This window comes from Halichoeres trimaculatus, unplaced genomic scaffold (genome assembly GCF_033239565.1).
Source record: "Halichoeres trimaculatus isolate MK-OKI-2021-1 unplaced genomic scaffold, fHalTri1.1 fHalTri1_scaffold_10, whole genome shotgun sequence".
NCBI lineage: Eukaryota > Metazoa > Chordata > Actinopteri > Labriformes > Labridae > Halichoeres > Halichoeres trimaculatus.
The window spans coordinates 27,160,957-27,174,254 of NW_027437187.1; the positions used below are offsets into that span (position 1 = coordinate 27,160,957).

Here is a 13,298-nt window from a genome sequence, read left to right on the forward strand (position 1 = left end):
TCAATGTGGTAAAATTGTATGTTGATACTCACTCCAGTGAACAAAAAAAGCCAAAAAAGAACATTTGTTGCCCCAGCAACCCTGCAGAGGACACAGCTCATTAGTTCTGATTGGGTTTGAATTTAATTTCAGCAGTGGGAGTTCACTGGTGCTGGTTTGCCATGTTTCTGATGCTTTCAGTTTCTTTCATACACTCTCAAGAACTTAACCTACTCACATTACGAGGTGACAGATAGGATGACAATAAATATCAAACAGATCTGACTGTATAACAACTTTGATTTCTGTGTATAATATGGGTTTTACTTTGTATTTTTGGATCATTTTCAAAGATTTAGCAGACAAATAGCTCTTTCCTGCACCAGAGCAGGCACTTCAACAGTAAATCAATATGTGCTTAAATCACCCTTCTTTTCAATGTAAAGATGAAAAGTGTCGTTCTTTATTGAAGAATTAACACTTTGGCCCTGTTTTACCTCAACTTGTGCTCTGATTGAACACACTTGGTCACCTCTCTCACACTGCTTTGGCTGGATATTCAGGCTTACATAAGAAGGTCTGATATGAAGCTTTGCTCGCTGATAGAAGCTCATATTATTCTCTGGAGAAGAGGAAGAGCCTTCAAGGTCTGCCCTCACTGTGAGTCTGACAGTTACTGAAGACTGACAGGGATCCTGCTGCGATTTCCTTATCTGATTAAGACCACGGCCCTCAATCTCAAATCATTGAAAATGCTGGCTGCAGCTCTGCAAATCAATATGGACAGAGATGTTTATTAACCTGAGCTTATTTCTCAGCCTGTCGTCTAACGCTGCAGGATTTTTACTCACTGAAGATGATGTCACTGGTATAAAAGATTTCCCTTTGCTTGAAGTCTTTCATATGCTAATCCACTCTTCAGATCTCTGTTGAGATACCTGGTTTTACGGATGTCCTTAAGTGTCAGTGTGTGAAGTGTGTGTTGAAGTGTGTTCAGACAGGAGAGTATTGGCTGAGACTTGTGCCACTAGAAACTGAATTTAAATTAATATGTTGAATGTAAAAAGCATGAACCGTAATTGATTTTATTTGCTTTCAAATTGTATTAAACTTGCTTGAAAATTCAACTTTCTATATTCCTCGAATTCAAAAATACAAAATTAATTTCTAGTTCACACAATTCAGATTCAGTTTTACAATTTCATTTCAGTCTATGTCTAATCTATGTTCCTGATGAAGAGTAAACATGCACAGATTCACAGAAATCCTCTTCATGTCTGTGAAAACTCATTTACAGTCTGTGGCTGAACTCTTCACCAGTGCAGAGTGAGCTGTGATAGCGCCATGATATCTGAGAGAACAGGAGAAAAAAACGTGTGCTATTGGGACTAGATATAGATATGGTTTAAGTTTCAAGGAAACCTTACAAAAGGCACGGAGAAAGTTGAATTTGCAGTGAAAGGCAAATAAATTCAGCTTTTAACTATAGCTTTTCAAATTCAGTCTCAAGTTCCACAAATCTCAGCCTGTAGCAGAGCAGGCAGAACAACAACAAAACTGTGGTCCTATAACGTAAAAAAGTGGCGCAGTGAGGAAACAAACTGTAAGGATGTAAACTCAACGGATGCACTTTTTTGGACATCCTTTCAACAAATAAAACCATCAAGGGTCCATCACCATCACATTACTATAACTAGCTCGTCTGTTAACCAAATAACATGTTTTGATGGTCCACTTGCCTGTCTTCCTACTTACTCACACCAACTACCTTTATGGTGCATGAAGCAATGCTAGCCAGTAGGGGTGTAACGGTACATGTATCCGTGCCGAACTGCTCCATAAGGTCGTTCGGTTCGGTACAGCGCTGTATTCGAACGAGTACAGTGAGTTTACGTTAGCCGCTGCACATGGCTCTTTAATATTCACGTGAGTACTCGTCTATGATTGGCTGAGCAGGGAAGGTGTTTTAATATTCATGAAGAAAGTGGTCTGTGATTCGTGCTTTGCGATCATGTGCATATTACGTGGACGTGACGTCTCACGGTGAGCCAATCAGAAGATGAATATCAAAGAGCTTCCATAGCCTTAGGAGCTTGTGTCTGAATCGTGCATCATGGCTGCTGCTAACAACCAACCGGAGCCTCCCCCCCTCGCTGTATAATGGCAAGTTTTTGGTTTAATAAACATGCTAAACAAACTAATGGTTTCGCGTTGTTCCATACTGTACCGAAAATGTACCAAACCGTGACCCTACAACCAAGGTATGTACCGAACCGTGATTTTTGTGTACCGTTACACCCCTGCTAGCCAGCTGAGGTAGTAGTTTGATACAACTCTCCATGAAGAATATGTGCCACAATATGTGCTTCTTAAAGCTCTACTGTGGACATAGCTCTGAGTCTGAAGGAAAGGACTTTGTGCGACTAATTTTGTTTATTTTATCCCAAAGTAGCTTGCCCTTTCTTGAACTGTTCTACAGCTCATGATACAATACGATACTTGGATCACTATATGAAAATATCATGATATCACAATATTGTGAGTCAATGCGATAAGTTAACAGTTAACTATTTGATTGAAAACAACTTTTCTATTTTATTGTGTTTGAAATGATGGAAGTCAGATGCAGGGTTTCATGCATGCACTAACTTTAAACATAAAGTTCATCGAGTTTGTCACTTAAACTACTGTGACATTAAACTAATGCTGCAAAAAAATTATCGGGAGACAGATGTGATCAGTTGGTGAAACTGATAAATGCCACTTGGTGTAATCAATGTTACAGCTAAAAAATCTAATATTGTACAAAACATGACTATGAGTATTATTTTATCAGTCCACTACACTGTAAAATTAAATTAAAATGAATTTAAACTAAATGGCCCAAGAATGTAGAGGAAACATTGATGTTTATGACATCAAAACCCACATCATCAAATTTAGGAGTAAAATAGTTTGAATACACTGTTTATGGGCAACATACAGCAGTGTAGCTCTTTGGCATCATCTACAGCAGAGGAGGTACGGATGACATACTGCACCTCCAACACACCTAAAATGTGAGTTTTTATTTTAACAAAAATATCGATGTTAAGAATTGAAATTTCGACATAATACCACAGGTCAAAGTATTGCGATATATTGCCATATAATTATTTTTTCACACCTCTAACCCCAATCTGATACTAGCATTAGACCCAAAAAAACGCATGTGCAAGCAGTGCTGCTCTAACTAATCACAATGTGAGGGCGAGAGATTCTCAGTTGTTAGCATTTTCTTTTCTAATGGGTCTATCATTTCACTAACTCCTTAATTCCTTCCTTTTAAGTTTTGATTTCCTTTAAAAAGCTCTGACAGATAACTGTGCACCACCTAGCCTTCACAAAAAATAAATAAATAAAGAGTCTGTTAATACAAGATGAACTGTGCTTTAATCAGCTAAAGAGGACAGAGCTAAAAGAGATTGACAACTGGTCCTGCACATGCCATCTGGACAGAGAGAGAACGCCTCAAAGGAAAGCAAAAGGGACTCTTCACAGGCCAACTTTTGGAAAGAAAAGTCTAAGAAAGTGCAGAATGAGCTTACTTCTGCTGTCTCTGGGACAACATGATGCACGACTTTCAACTCTTATCAATAACAAGAAAGAAAGAATATCTGATTACTCATATGTGAGTGACAATCACCAAAAGTGAGTATTGATCCATACCACACTAACCAAACACTCCTACCTTATCTATGCATTTAGCTGCTGCGTTGGCAGCAAACCTTTGAATCATCCAAACAGACATGGTGAAGACGTATTTTTCAGGATTGTTCAGATTTCAATTGACATGTTTTCCTCTGTTCTCAGTGATGAATAATGCAGCAGCAGAAGTGAACGGCCTAATGAAAGTGGTGCTTGCGGAGCAGGCTGGTACAATATTTATATTTAATATTGCACTTTACACTGATGAGCACTCAGGAGCAGCAAATTACTCTCAAAGGATGCAGACAAAATGTCATCAAATGAAACATTAATAACCGGGCGGTTATCGGGAGAGACTCCTGATCTGGAGCAATGTGAGGATAAGCTTTTGGAGCCTTCTTCTGAACTTGTAACTCATTCATTAGCCTTCAAAACAAGATATCAGCTGTCCCTTTCTGTGTGCTGCTGAATTAGCCTGAGGTCCTGCAGCTTGGTTGTTTCATACAAAGAAAATGTGACAAAAATAGAGAGAGCTGGCAGAGGATCTGTACCTGTCTTTTCATAAACATACTCACTGCAAACATTCCACCAGGCAACAAATTCATAATTAGGGTCATCACTCTTCCACTGACATATTAAGCCTTCTGCACCTTAAATCTGAAATTACCCCATTTATCATGATACACACTCCTGAAAGGTCCCCATAGGTCGAGAATCCTCATTAACAGACATTAACAGCAAACACTCTAACAAAATGCTAGCTCAATTGGCCAAATCATGTCCTGCAGCTTAAGTTAAAATGTGGGATTATGTGCTACAGAGATAAAATGGAAAGCACAAATCTGCCAGATGGCACAGTCTCATCAAAACCCTGTTTACGTCACAAACAAAAACTAACCAAGTGGATACGGCATTCTGGGTGGCTGCTGAATTCACTAGTCAGCCCCAAGGGAGGGAAACACAGAAAATGTGATGAAAAGAAACGTCCAATTGTTTGACTCTGCATTCAGGATGTTACACAGAGCTATGCAGCATTCATGTGCTACTTCAGGCTCCTGTGACGACTTCTGGGCTGGTTATAAAACAGGGAAGTTAATAGTGATCACCCTGTATGACCTTCAAAGGTAAACTCCCGTATGAAGAGTGGAAAGTTTAAGCCTTTCTTGTTTTAATTTGAGGATTAAGCAAGCTCATGAATATCAGAAACCCAGTGTCTTAAATTTTCAACATTTTCCCAGATCACAGAAATCGTCAACCTCCATCAGCCTGTGGCAATTCAAAATGTCATTGAAGCCCAGCTGCTTTCACTGTGGCCTCGAGCTCATCTGTGCTTTTAGTTTACAATTATCCCACAGATTCTCTAGTGGGAGTCATGAGCAGACCAAAACCAGTAACATGGTAAGCAAACTATTTGGTAGTTGTTTTGGCAGTGTCGGCAGGTGCCAAATCCTGTGGGAAAAGGAAACTGTCAAAAAGTTTGCCAGTAAATGGAAGCATTAAGTGCTTTAATATCTGATAACATGGACACTCCAAATCTTCACAAAGCACGGAAATCCCACACTGGACTTCTAGTACTAGTACCTTGTGTTCTGTGCCTCTCGACAAAAAAATACTTTGATCTGAAAAGAAAACTTGAGACCTCTGTTATTCTTAGCAGAGGTTAGATGTGTCTGATTTTGTCTTAGGCTCAAGAGTTGAAAGCCTGGAAGCATCTATATGTGGTGACTCTTGATACACAGACACCACCCTCAGTCCACTGCTTGTGAAGTCCTCTTCAGTTTTTGATTCAAGTTTTCTTAACAGTCTTCTTAACACTGCAGTCATCCCTGTTGCCTTGCACACTTTCCCCTCTCAGTCAAATTTCCATTAGTTAGCACTCTGCTAACAGCCAGCCCTTCACCAATGACCTCTAATGGCTTATCCCCTCATGAAGGGCACCAGTGAATGTCTTCAGAACAACTGTCAAGTCAGCAGTCTTCCCCATGATGGTGGCTGCATGTTCTGAACTAGACTGAGAGCTACACGGTAGATATTTTCAACGTTTCAAATACCAGGTTTGAGGGCAACATCATCAAAATGAAAATGAAAAATGCTGAAAACATAAGTTTATATAAAACTGTTCCTGAATATAATCAGTTTTTAATTCATTAAAAAGGAGGAAAATAGTTGATTTAATTTCTTGTTATATTAATTTTCTGAGCTGCTTCTGGAGTCTGTTAGATTAACAGGATGCTGCTACAGCAGCCTTTTGACTTTTTTCAGAGGCAAAGATTTACTGTGAGTACTTTATCAGTCAAAAGACAAGAGGAAGAGATTTATACTGAGAAAACACCCTCTACACATGTTCAGGACAAGATCAGCAAAGAGATAGAAGGTACCAGTTTGTCCACAGGGGTTCCCAGAATCGACACAAACTGAGAGGTTATTTGTTTGAGCTTTAAAAAAAACACACAAAATAACAGATGTGAAGCTCTGTAAGAGCTAAGCCTCCAAGGTACAAAGCCTCAAATCAGAGCACACAGTAACAAAGAGGTAATCTAAAGGAAAAAGTGTCTGTTGCTCTGATGTGTGGATTATTGTTTTAGCTTCTGGAGGACTGAAGCAGCAGAATGTCTGGATAGAGTTCAGAGCTCTGTGATGTATTGCCAAGTTCAGCAGCTGAGACAAGAGCCAAGAGCCACAGGCTTTAAGACCTGAATGTGTTAGGGCTAATAGGTGAGTGCTATTGACCCATATTGATACTCACCTTAATGAGTCACAGCAGATGAGAAGATACGAAGGTACTGTGGGTGCACATTTGTGATGGTCAATAATTATAATCAGCCCTAATACAAGTGGAGGAAATCAGTTTCAATCCCATGCAATTTCATATCTCAGAAATTAGACTGAACATTCATTATAGTGTGGTCCGATGACAATGAGTATGGCGACTGGGGACATTACAAAGTTTTTCAGTCTGATTTCATTTTGAATCCTCTAAATGGCATAAGTTGATATCAGTGAGTACTGTCACTTGAGTTTACATGAACATGGAATACCAATTACTCAAAGTTTACTTTTAATTAAACTAACAAAAAAGGAAGACTAACTTTTTCTTTCATATATTTACAATTTAACTCATCCAAGAATATGAATCATTTAAAATAAACACACCCATCAATACTGGTATCATTATTGTGTATGTGTGTGTTTGCATGTGTGGGTGTGCTCTTGGGAAAACAAAATAGGACATTCTTAGACATGATTTACTGCTGAACAGAAGCAGCATTATCAGATTACTGACCATGGTTTTTGAGAGTGTCTTCAAATTTTCATAAATGTGAAAATTAAGATTTCCTAGTTAGCTCGCTGGTTTTGGAAGAGCATATAGTGACCACTTCCCATGTAGTTCCCCAAAAAACAATAAAAAGCTTTGCTGGCTCTGGGCCACCTACAAACCACCCAGGACCCTCAAAGGCTGCTGTGCAGTCTACAGAGAGCAGTAAGCCATGACTGATTCAATTACCATCTGCACTGACCTTCACTCATTTCAACTCACAGCGACATAAATGAATCAAATCTCGTGCCTGTAGTCCACACAATCACACCAACAATCTGCACCTTCCATCCTTCCCGTCACGTCTCATCAGAGGACAGTCTTCGTCAGCACAATCTGCTCCTTGATGCTCACACTGTGTAACCTGATGGTAACAGCAGAGCCACACTGCCAGCATGCAAGAGCCAGGTCACTCTGCTGACTGGAGAAGACTGAGTCATAGAAATTAATCAATGATCAAGGTTTTGTTTGCTGAGTGTAGAAAGAAGAGGTGTGATGTTCTTCTGTTTGAAGCACTGTATCTTATGTATATGCAAAAAAAAACAAGAATCGTTAACTTATAATACAGTGTTTCCTAGGAGGGGCAGCCCACCTCTTGACAGAGGCACCTGCCCCCCCTGGAGGTCGAGTTAATTTCATTTTCGATACAGCACATATTCCCATATAGGGAAAACACTGTAATAGCTACCTGTACTAATAGTTTTGATCAGTATTCACAGCAGTTATTACATAAACCTGTCCACAAGATCCTATTACTTAATAATGAGCCCCAAGAAATGAACAGGCAAGGTTTGACAAACTTCATAATATTGACCATACATCTTTATGACCAATTACTGATTAGATGATCCATGCTGCAATTCAACCACACCTCTTTATCAGTGTAGCTCAATAAGAAAATAACAAAGTGCTGACAAGAACCCTAAAAGCTTTAAAAAGGAACGCCTCTGAGCAGGTAAACAGTGTGGGAAAAACAGCCACAGTAAAGTAAAACAAATACATCAGCAGCCTTGTTACAGCTAATTATTAGAATTCTAGCCACAAAACCAGTGTTAGTTTTTATTTAGGAAGTCAGATTTAATGAGCAGGCTGTGCAACACGTTGTGTCAGTTAATATCTTCTTCACCAGGCCAACAACCAACAACCATAATACAAATTGTAATAAATTCTAAAGCTGGCAGACACTAGTGAAAAGCACCACTGATGAGCAACAGAGGGAGGTAATCAGAGGTCAGGAAGCAATGAAAGAAAATAAACTGAGCCTACTGAGCCGAGCCTTTTATCTTTGTGTTGGACGCTTGCTAAATGAAATTCTTCCACTCAATGCTCCGCCACTTTGCTCTCTTCCTGAATTTTTTTTAATTAGACTCAGATCTGGTCACATTGATGATCAGATACCGTTTCCTGAGGCTGTTTCTCTGTGTGTGTTGTCTGGTATATAATATTTGTTAAGCTGCAGTCTAGAACGAGCTCAGTTCACCCAGCTGACTTCCTGTAGTTTGTTTATCATGACTGGTACTTGTAATTACAGGCGACGAAAAGATTCACATATGGTTAAGCTGCTTCTTTGCACACAAACAAATAAGGACACGTGCCTTCTTTGGTGTGCAGTGATCCAGCAGCTAATGCACAGTTGCTGTGAACTGTTCTACTTTTTCTGATAATATGAGCATCCCAACACCATTACAAAGAGGCAGATTTTAAAAGATCACTCAATATTTAAGTGGCTTCAAATGTGAAGGGTTTCTCAAACTTAACAAACTATTAAATATGTTTAAAATAATACTAAGTTTGAGCTCTCTGTATGCAAGGGCTCTGAAACAGGAGCTAAGTTGATTCTACTTTTCCACATTTGAGGAACGTTTAATAAATTAAATGTTTCAATTATAACGTTTGTTATAACCAATGAGGTTATGTTTTTGGAAGAGTTTATTTGTCTGTGAACAACATAACTGAAAAAGTAACAAACGGATCTTGATTTAAATTCTACAGGAAATGTTCAAAATGGGATAAGGAAGAAGTGATTAAATTTTGGAGGTGATCTGGATCACCGTCTGGATCCAGGACTTTTTTAAAAAGGATTCTTTATCATTGTGAGATAGGGCTGTTTTCACCTTATGTGTATCTAACTCCACCATTAATGGTCAGATTGCTTTGCAAAAGAATACAAGACAAGGTCACAAGAATTTCTGGCAATATTCTGGATACTAAGATCCATAATATGAAATATGTACTGGGTCATCATAATTTTTCAACACTGTCAGGTAACAAATTATCGTACAAACCTGCAACTAACACCAAATTGTAGCAGACAGTCTGCTGAAAAGGAATATAACATTAAAGTAGGACTTAAGTGTTGCGTGACAATCACAATGTGCTTGGAGGAGGTCTGCACTCTCTGAGTGCTTTCCTAGTTTCTAAAGTCAAATGAAGCTAGCAACTTACACAAGAGGCTTTTATTATATTTTCCATTTTCTGTCTTATAAAGTAAAGGTCTCTAGATTTTGGGCTAAAAAAGAAAAGGTGAAGACATTTCATTCTAAACACTAAAAAAAATTGTGGTTTCATATCTGTTTGGTATTTATTCACTTACTGATTGTGCATCATTCATAAAAATAATTGACAGATTTTTTCATTGTAAGGATAACTATTAGTCATAAGATAAGCTCAACATAATAGACAGATTTCAAATTACATCTGTTTCATCTATGTGAAATAAAATCGCTCAGGAAACATATTTGTCTGAACCTCACACAGATCCCTCTAATCACAAGCGTCTGCACTCTCTAATCCTTTGTTAAACAGCTGGTTTATCTTGTATCCTGCGGAGGCCAGTGACCCCTATCGACAGAGAGATATGGCAATAGAGGTTTAGACTCCAACAAACCTGCACTCTTGATAAAAAATATGTCTGAATTGAACTGATTACAAAGAATGCAGTTTTATATGTCTTTTTTAAGTAGCTCGTGCATAAGGACCATGTTTTCTCCGCTTCTAAAACAGCCTGCAAGCTCTGATGGGGACAGCCTGATTAGCTCATAACTTCAACATTACTGTGTCACTGGAATCATAGTGATCAACTAATGAATGTAGTCCATGACTCATTTTTTTGTGCAAAGAAGCTGTGATAAAATACTGAAATATAAAATGACTGCCTTTCATTTGGACTGCCTGGCAACCTGCCACCTAAAGCTCTTCAAATTCATGAGGAAGTCAAAGCTGAGAGGGGATTGAGTGGGGATAATAAGGCATAATATCCTAAATTCCTAGCCTCTGTATTGCAATGTCTTCAATCATACAGAAGCATTCTTGTAATTTTTGGCAGAGGAATTCATCTGTGGAATATCTAAACCTCTTGTGTGAGGGGAGCATTTCATTAAGACACGCAGAATAACGGAATATTCCCCCCTCATATCCTTGGATGTGAAATACTCTAATGACAGATGATGAATCAGTGCTGACTGAATAACACTTGTGATCTCTTTTTATTTGCCGCATGCATCAGACTAGCATGGATCATCTGAGCATATGAAAAATACTGCAGATGAACCACTTTGTAACAAGGCCAAGCTCAGGCTGATGTAATTCATGTGGATCATTGTCCCCAAACAGAAATTGCACAACATGAGCAAGCCAAATGTTTTTCTGAGTGGACATGGATGATGTGCTACATTTTTTCCTGCCAACTAAACAAAAGAGGATATGGAGCTAAGATGATCAGAGCTGAATTAAGGCACATGGTCTTTAAATAGAAAGTCGTGTATATAATGTGTTGTCCTAACTTTCTGAGTAGTCTCAACTCTGAGCAAGAAACCTGAATAAAATAAAACAACTCACAAGACGGCAGCAACCACACTTTGCCCATGCCCGTCTACTATTTGCACAATGTTTCAGTGTAATCATTAACCTTTGCGACAGGCTCCTACAGTACAGAAATAGGGTGTAAAGGTTCCCAATTTATGACCACACTGTATTGACTTCTACAACACAGCATGTTTTCAGAAACAGCAAAGCATTTCAAAGAGTTTTTGTTCACTTGGAGCAGTAAAGCTGGCAATAAATAAATAAATTCTTCTTCATAGTTAAGGCATGCTTGGTTACATACAAAAGGCATGTGCTTTAGATATGCATGTGGCATGTTTAGGTATTGTAAACAGGCTCTGGGGTCATGATGGGTGTGTGTTAGACTCACTTGATAAAGCAGCGTGCGCCCTCGAAAGTATATCCTTCTTCCCATCCAGTGGGTAAGTCTGTGTTGGAGGGAAAGTTGGAGAAAAACAAGTGAATGCAAACAAAAGTTGTGCATGACAATTAAAGTCAGGTCAATGCATTCTTAACAATTAATTCAAAGCTGAAATGCAACAGCAGGTCAGCACAATGAACATATGTTACCGTCAATGTAGAAAATCAATTGAAGGTTTCTGAGAATTTTAATTTCCCCCCAAAAAAGCCATGCCTGTCATTTTCTTGCTTGTCTGGCTTTAAGAGTTGCGACTAGCATTCATTGAGAGCTGTTTTTAGCTATTTCACCCCAATTTTGTAACTGTTTTGTCTTTAAATTGAGGAACACTAAGCCTGATATAATGTCTTTACCTTGCATTTGTCCGAGCAGCAGTCCCTAACACTAGCCCAAATCCCAAACAAATACAATTAGCTATTACATAAGACAGCACACATTTTTTAGAAACATTGTGAGATACTGGGCTTTGACTTCTGACAGATTATCACAATTTTTGAGGAGAGATTCTGCTGAAAATGACAAATAATTAACTGCCTGTTTCAGCTGAAAGGATTTTGGTTAATGGGAAATTTTACAGACTTCAGATTTTGAACACTACATTGATTAATTGAAGAAAAAACGGTGTGTAGATAAGTCCTCAGTTGCAGCTCCTCTGGCTGCAGTAGCTGTTTAATAATATGAGTGGGAATGCTCTGCAGAGACCCATGGTTGAATGAGGAGGCTGCTACATAGTTAGGCACATGGTAACGTCACTACAGCTGCATACTGCAAGGATCTAATTTAGCTAAGTAACACACTGCGTTAAAGACTGATTCAGAGTTTTCTTGAATAGTGGAGGAAAGGAAGCTCATTTTGTAGATTTACAGCTAACATTTACTAGTGCCTCAGTCTCCAGCAGCTGTTGCTCTTTAGCTACCTGTCAAATGTTTGTAGCTGCTCGGCTTCGGTTAAAGGTAGATTTTGACAGACTGTGAGGTAAGAAAGACATTAGTGTGTCATATTTTAAAGAGGAAGCCCAAATTACTCTACATGCTGCTGGCTGTTATTAAAAGTCGTCGCTCATAAGTTTACAAGTATACGTTAGCTAACGACCACTTGTCAACTTAGAGTGCAGACAGACCGCAAAACGAGCCTCACGCGGAATGTGGCGCGAGCACAGCACAAGCAGAGGTGAGCATGATGAGAGGGCTCACTTTTCACAGCACGAGCGACCCTAACCCACTCATGCGTTAAGACACGGCACGGTTGTCACTGCTTCTGTTTCCCTCTCACCGTGGGAAGTATCGGTTTGGGGGAAACGTTCAACAATAACAACAACAACAACAACCAGACATGACGACGAGCACGGTTAACATCACAGAGAAACTTGAGAGCGGTGAAGTGACACCTACCTGGAGTTTTTCTGTGACCAGTTATTACCGCCTCGCCACTTACTGGATGCAGCCAGGTTGTACTCTTGGCTTCTTCGCTGTTGAGAGAGGGAAAATGCAGTCATTATAACACGGCGACTTTGAGGGACCTAGAAAGGGGAAAAAACTCGAGCCGTGTTCCTTTGGAGAGACAATTACTTAATGAAGAAGACGCGTCCATCCCGAGTAACCCCATAACTCCAGGAAGAAGGGAGACAAGAAATCCACTCGGGTTGTAGATCCGCCGCCATGTCTGGCAATACTGTATGACAATCGCGCGGCTCCGCTCTCGCGGGCAGCGCGTACACGGAAACCTTGGCAACGGCGGATGGCTGAGAGGAGGGCAGGAGCTCAGGGGGTAGGGCAGCCAGGTAGGCTGAACTGTCTGTTCATTTTTCCGAGAAGGATTTTTCGGATAGACCTGTCCAATATGAAAGTGGACTGACACCAAAATAGTATTCTTCGTCTTAGAACATTTCTAAAACTTCCCTTTCTCCTCAGTTTGATTGAAGATGTGTTATCGATGCTTTTCTTGAAGCTGTAGCTGCACATTTTTTTAACATGTGTGCTATTTTTGCTTTTTCTTTTCTTAGGATGTATACTGTTCCAAACAAAGACACCGCTCCTGAGTGTGAACTACATATGGGGGCAGGGCTGTATCATCATT

At 39.5% G+C, this 13,298-nt stretch overlaps 1 protein-coding gene across 18 annotated transcripts in view; it reads right to left on the bottom strand.

Moving 5' to 3' along the window:
• LOC141795967 (pleckstrin homology domain-containing family A member 5-like) overlaps positions 1 to 12,917 on the bottom strand; it is a 101,346-nt gene extending 88,429 nt beyond the window's left edge. For all 18 annotated transcript variants that reach the window (XM_074676790.1, XM_074676789.1, XM_074676786.1 and 15 more), the window contains exons 1-3: positions 12,791 to 12,917; positions 12,614 to 12,690; positions 11,175 to 11,232 (exon numbers count right to left, since the gene is read on the bottom strand). In XM_074676790.1, coding sequence (XP_074532891.1) covers positions 11,175 to 11,232; positions 12,614 to 12,690; positions 12,791 to 12,882 — 227 coding nt within the window. In that variant the 5' untranslated portion in view covers positions 12,883 to 12,917. The remainder of the gene's footprint in view (positions 1 to 11,174; positions 11,233 to 12,613; positions 12,691 to 12,790) is intronic.
• Between the last annotated feature and the right edge of the window lie 381 nt (positions 12,918 to 13,298).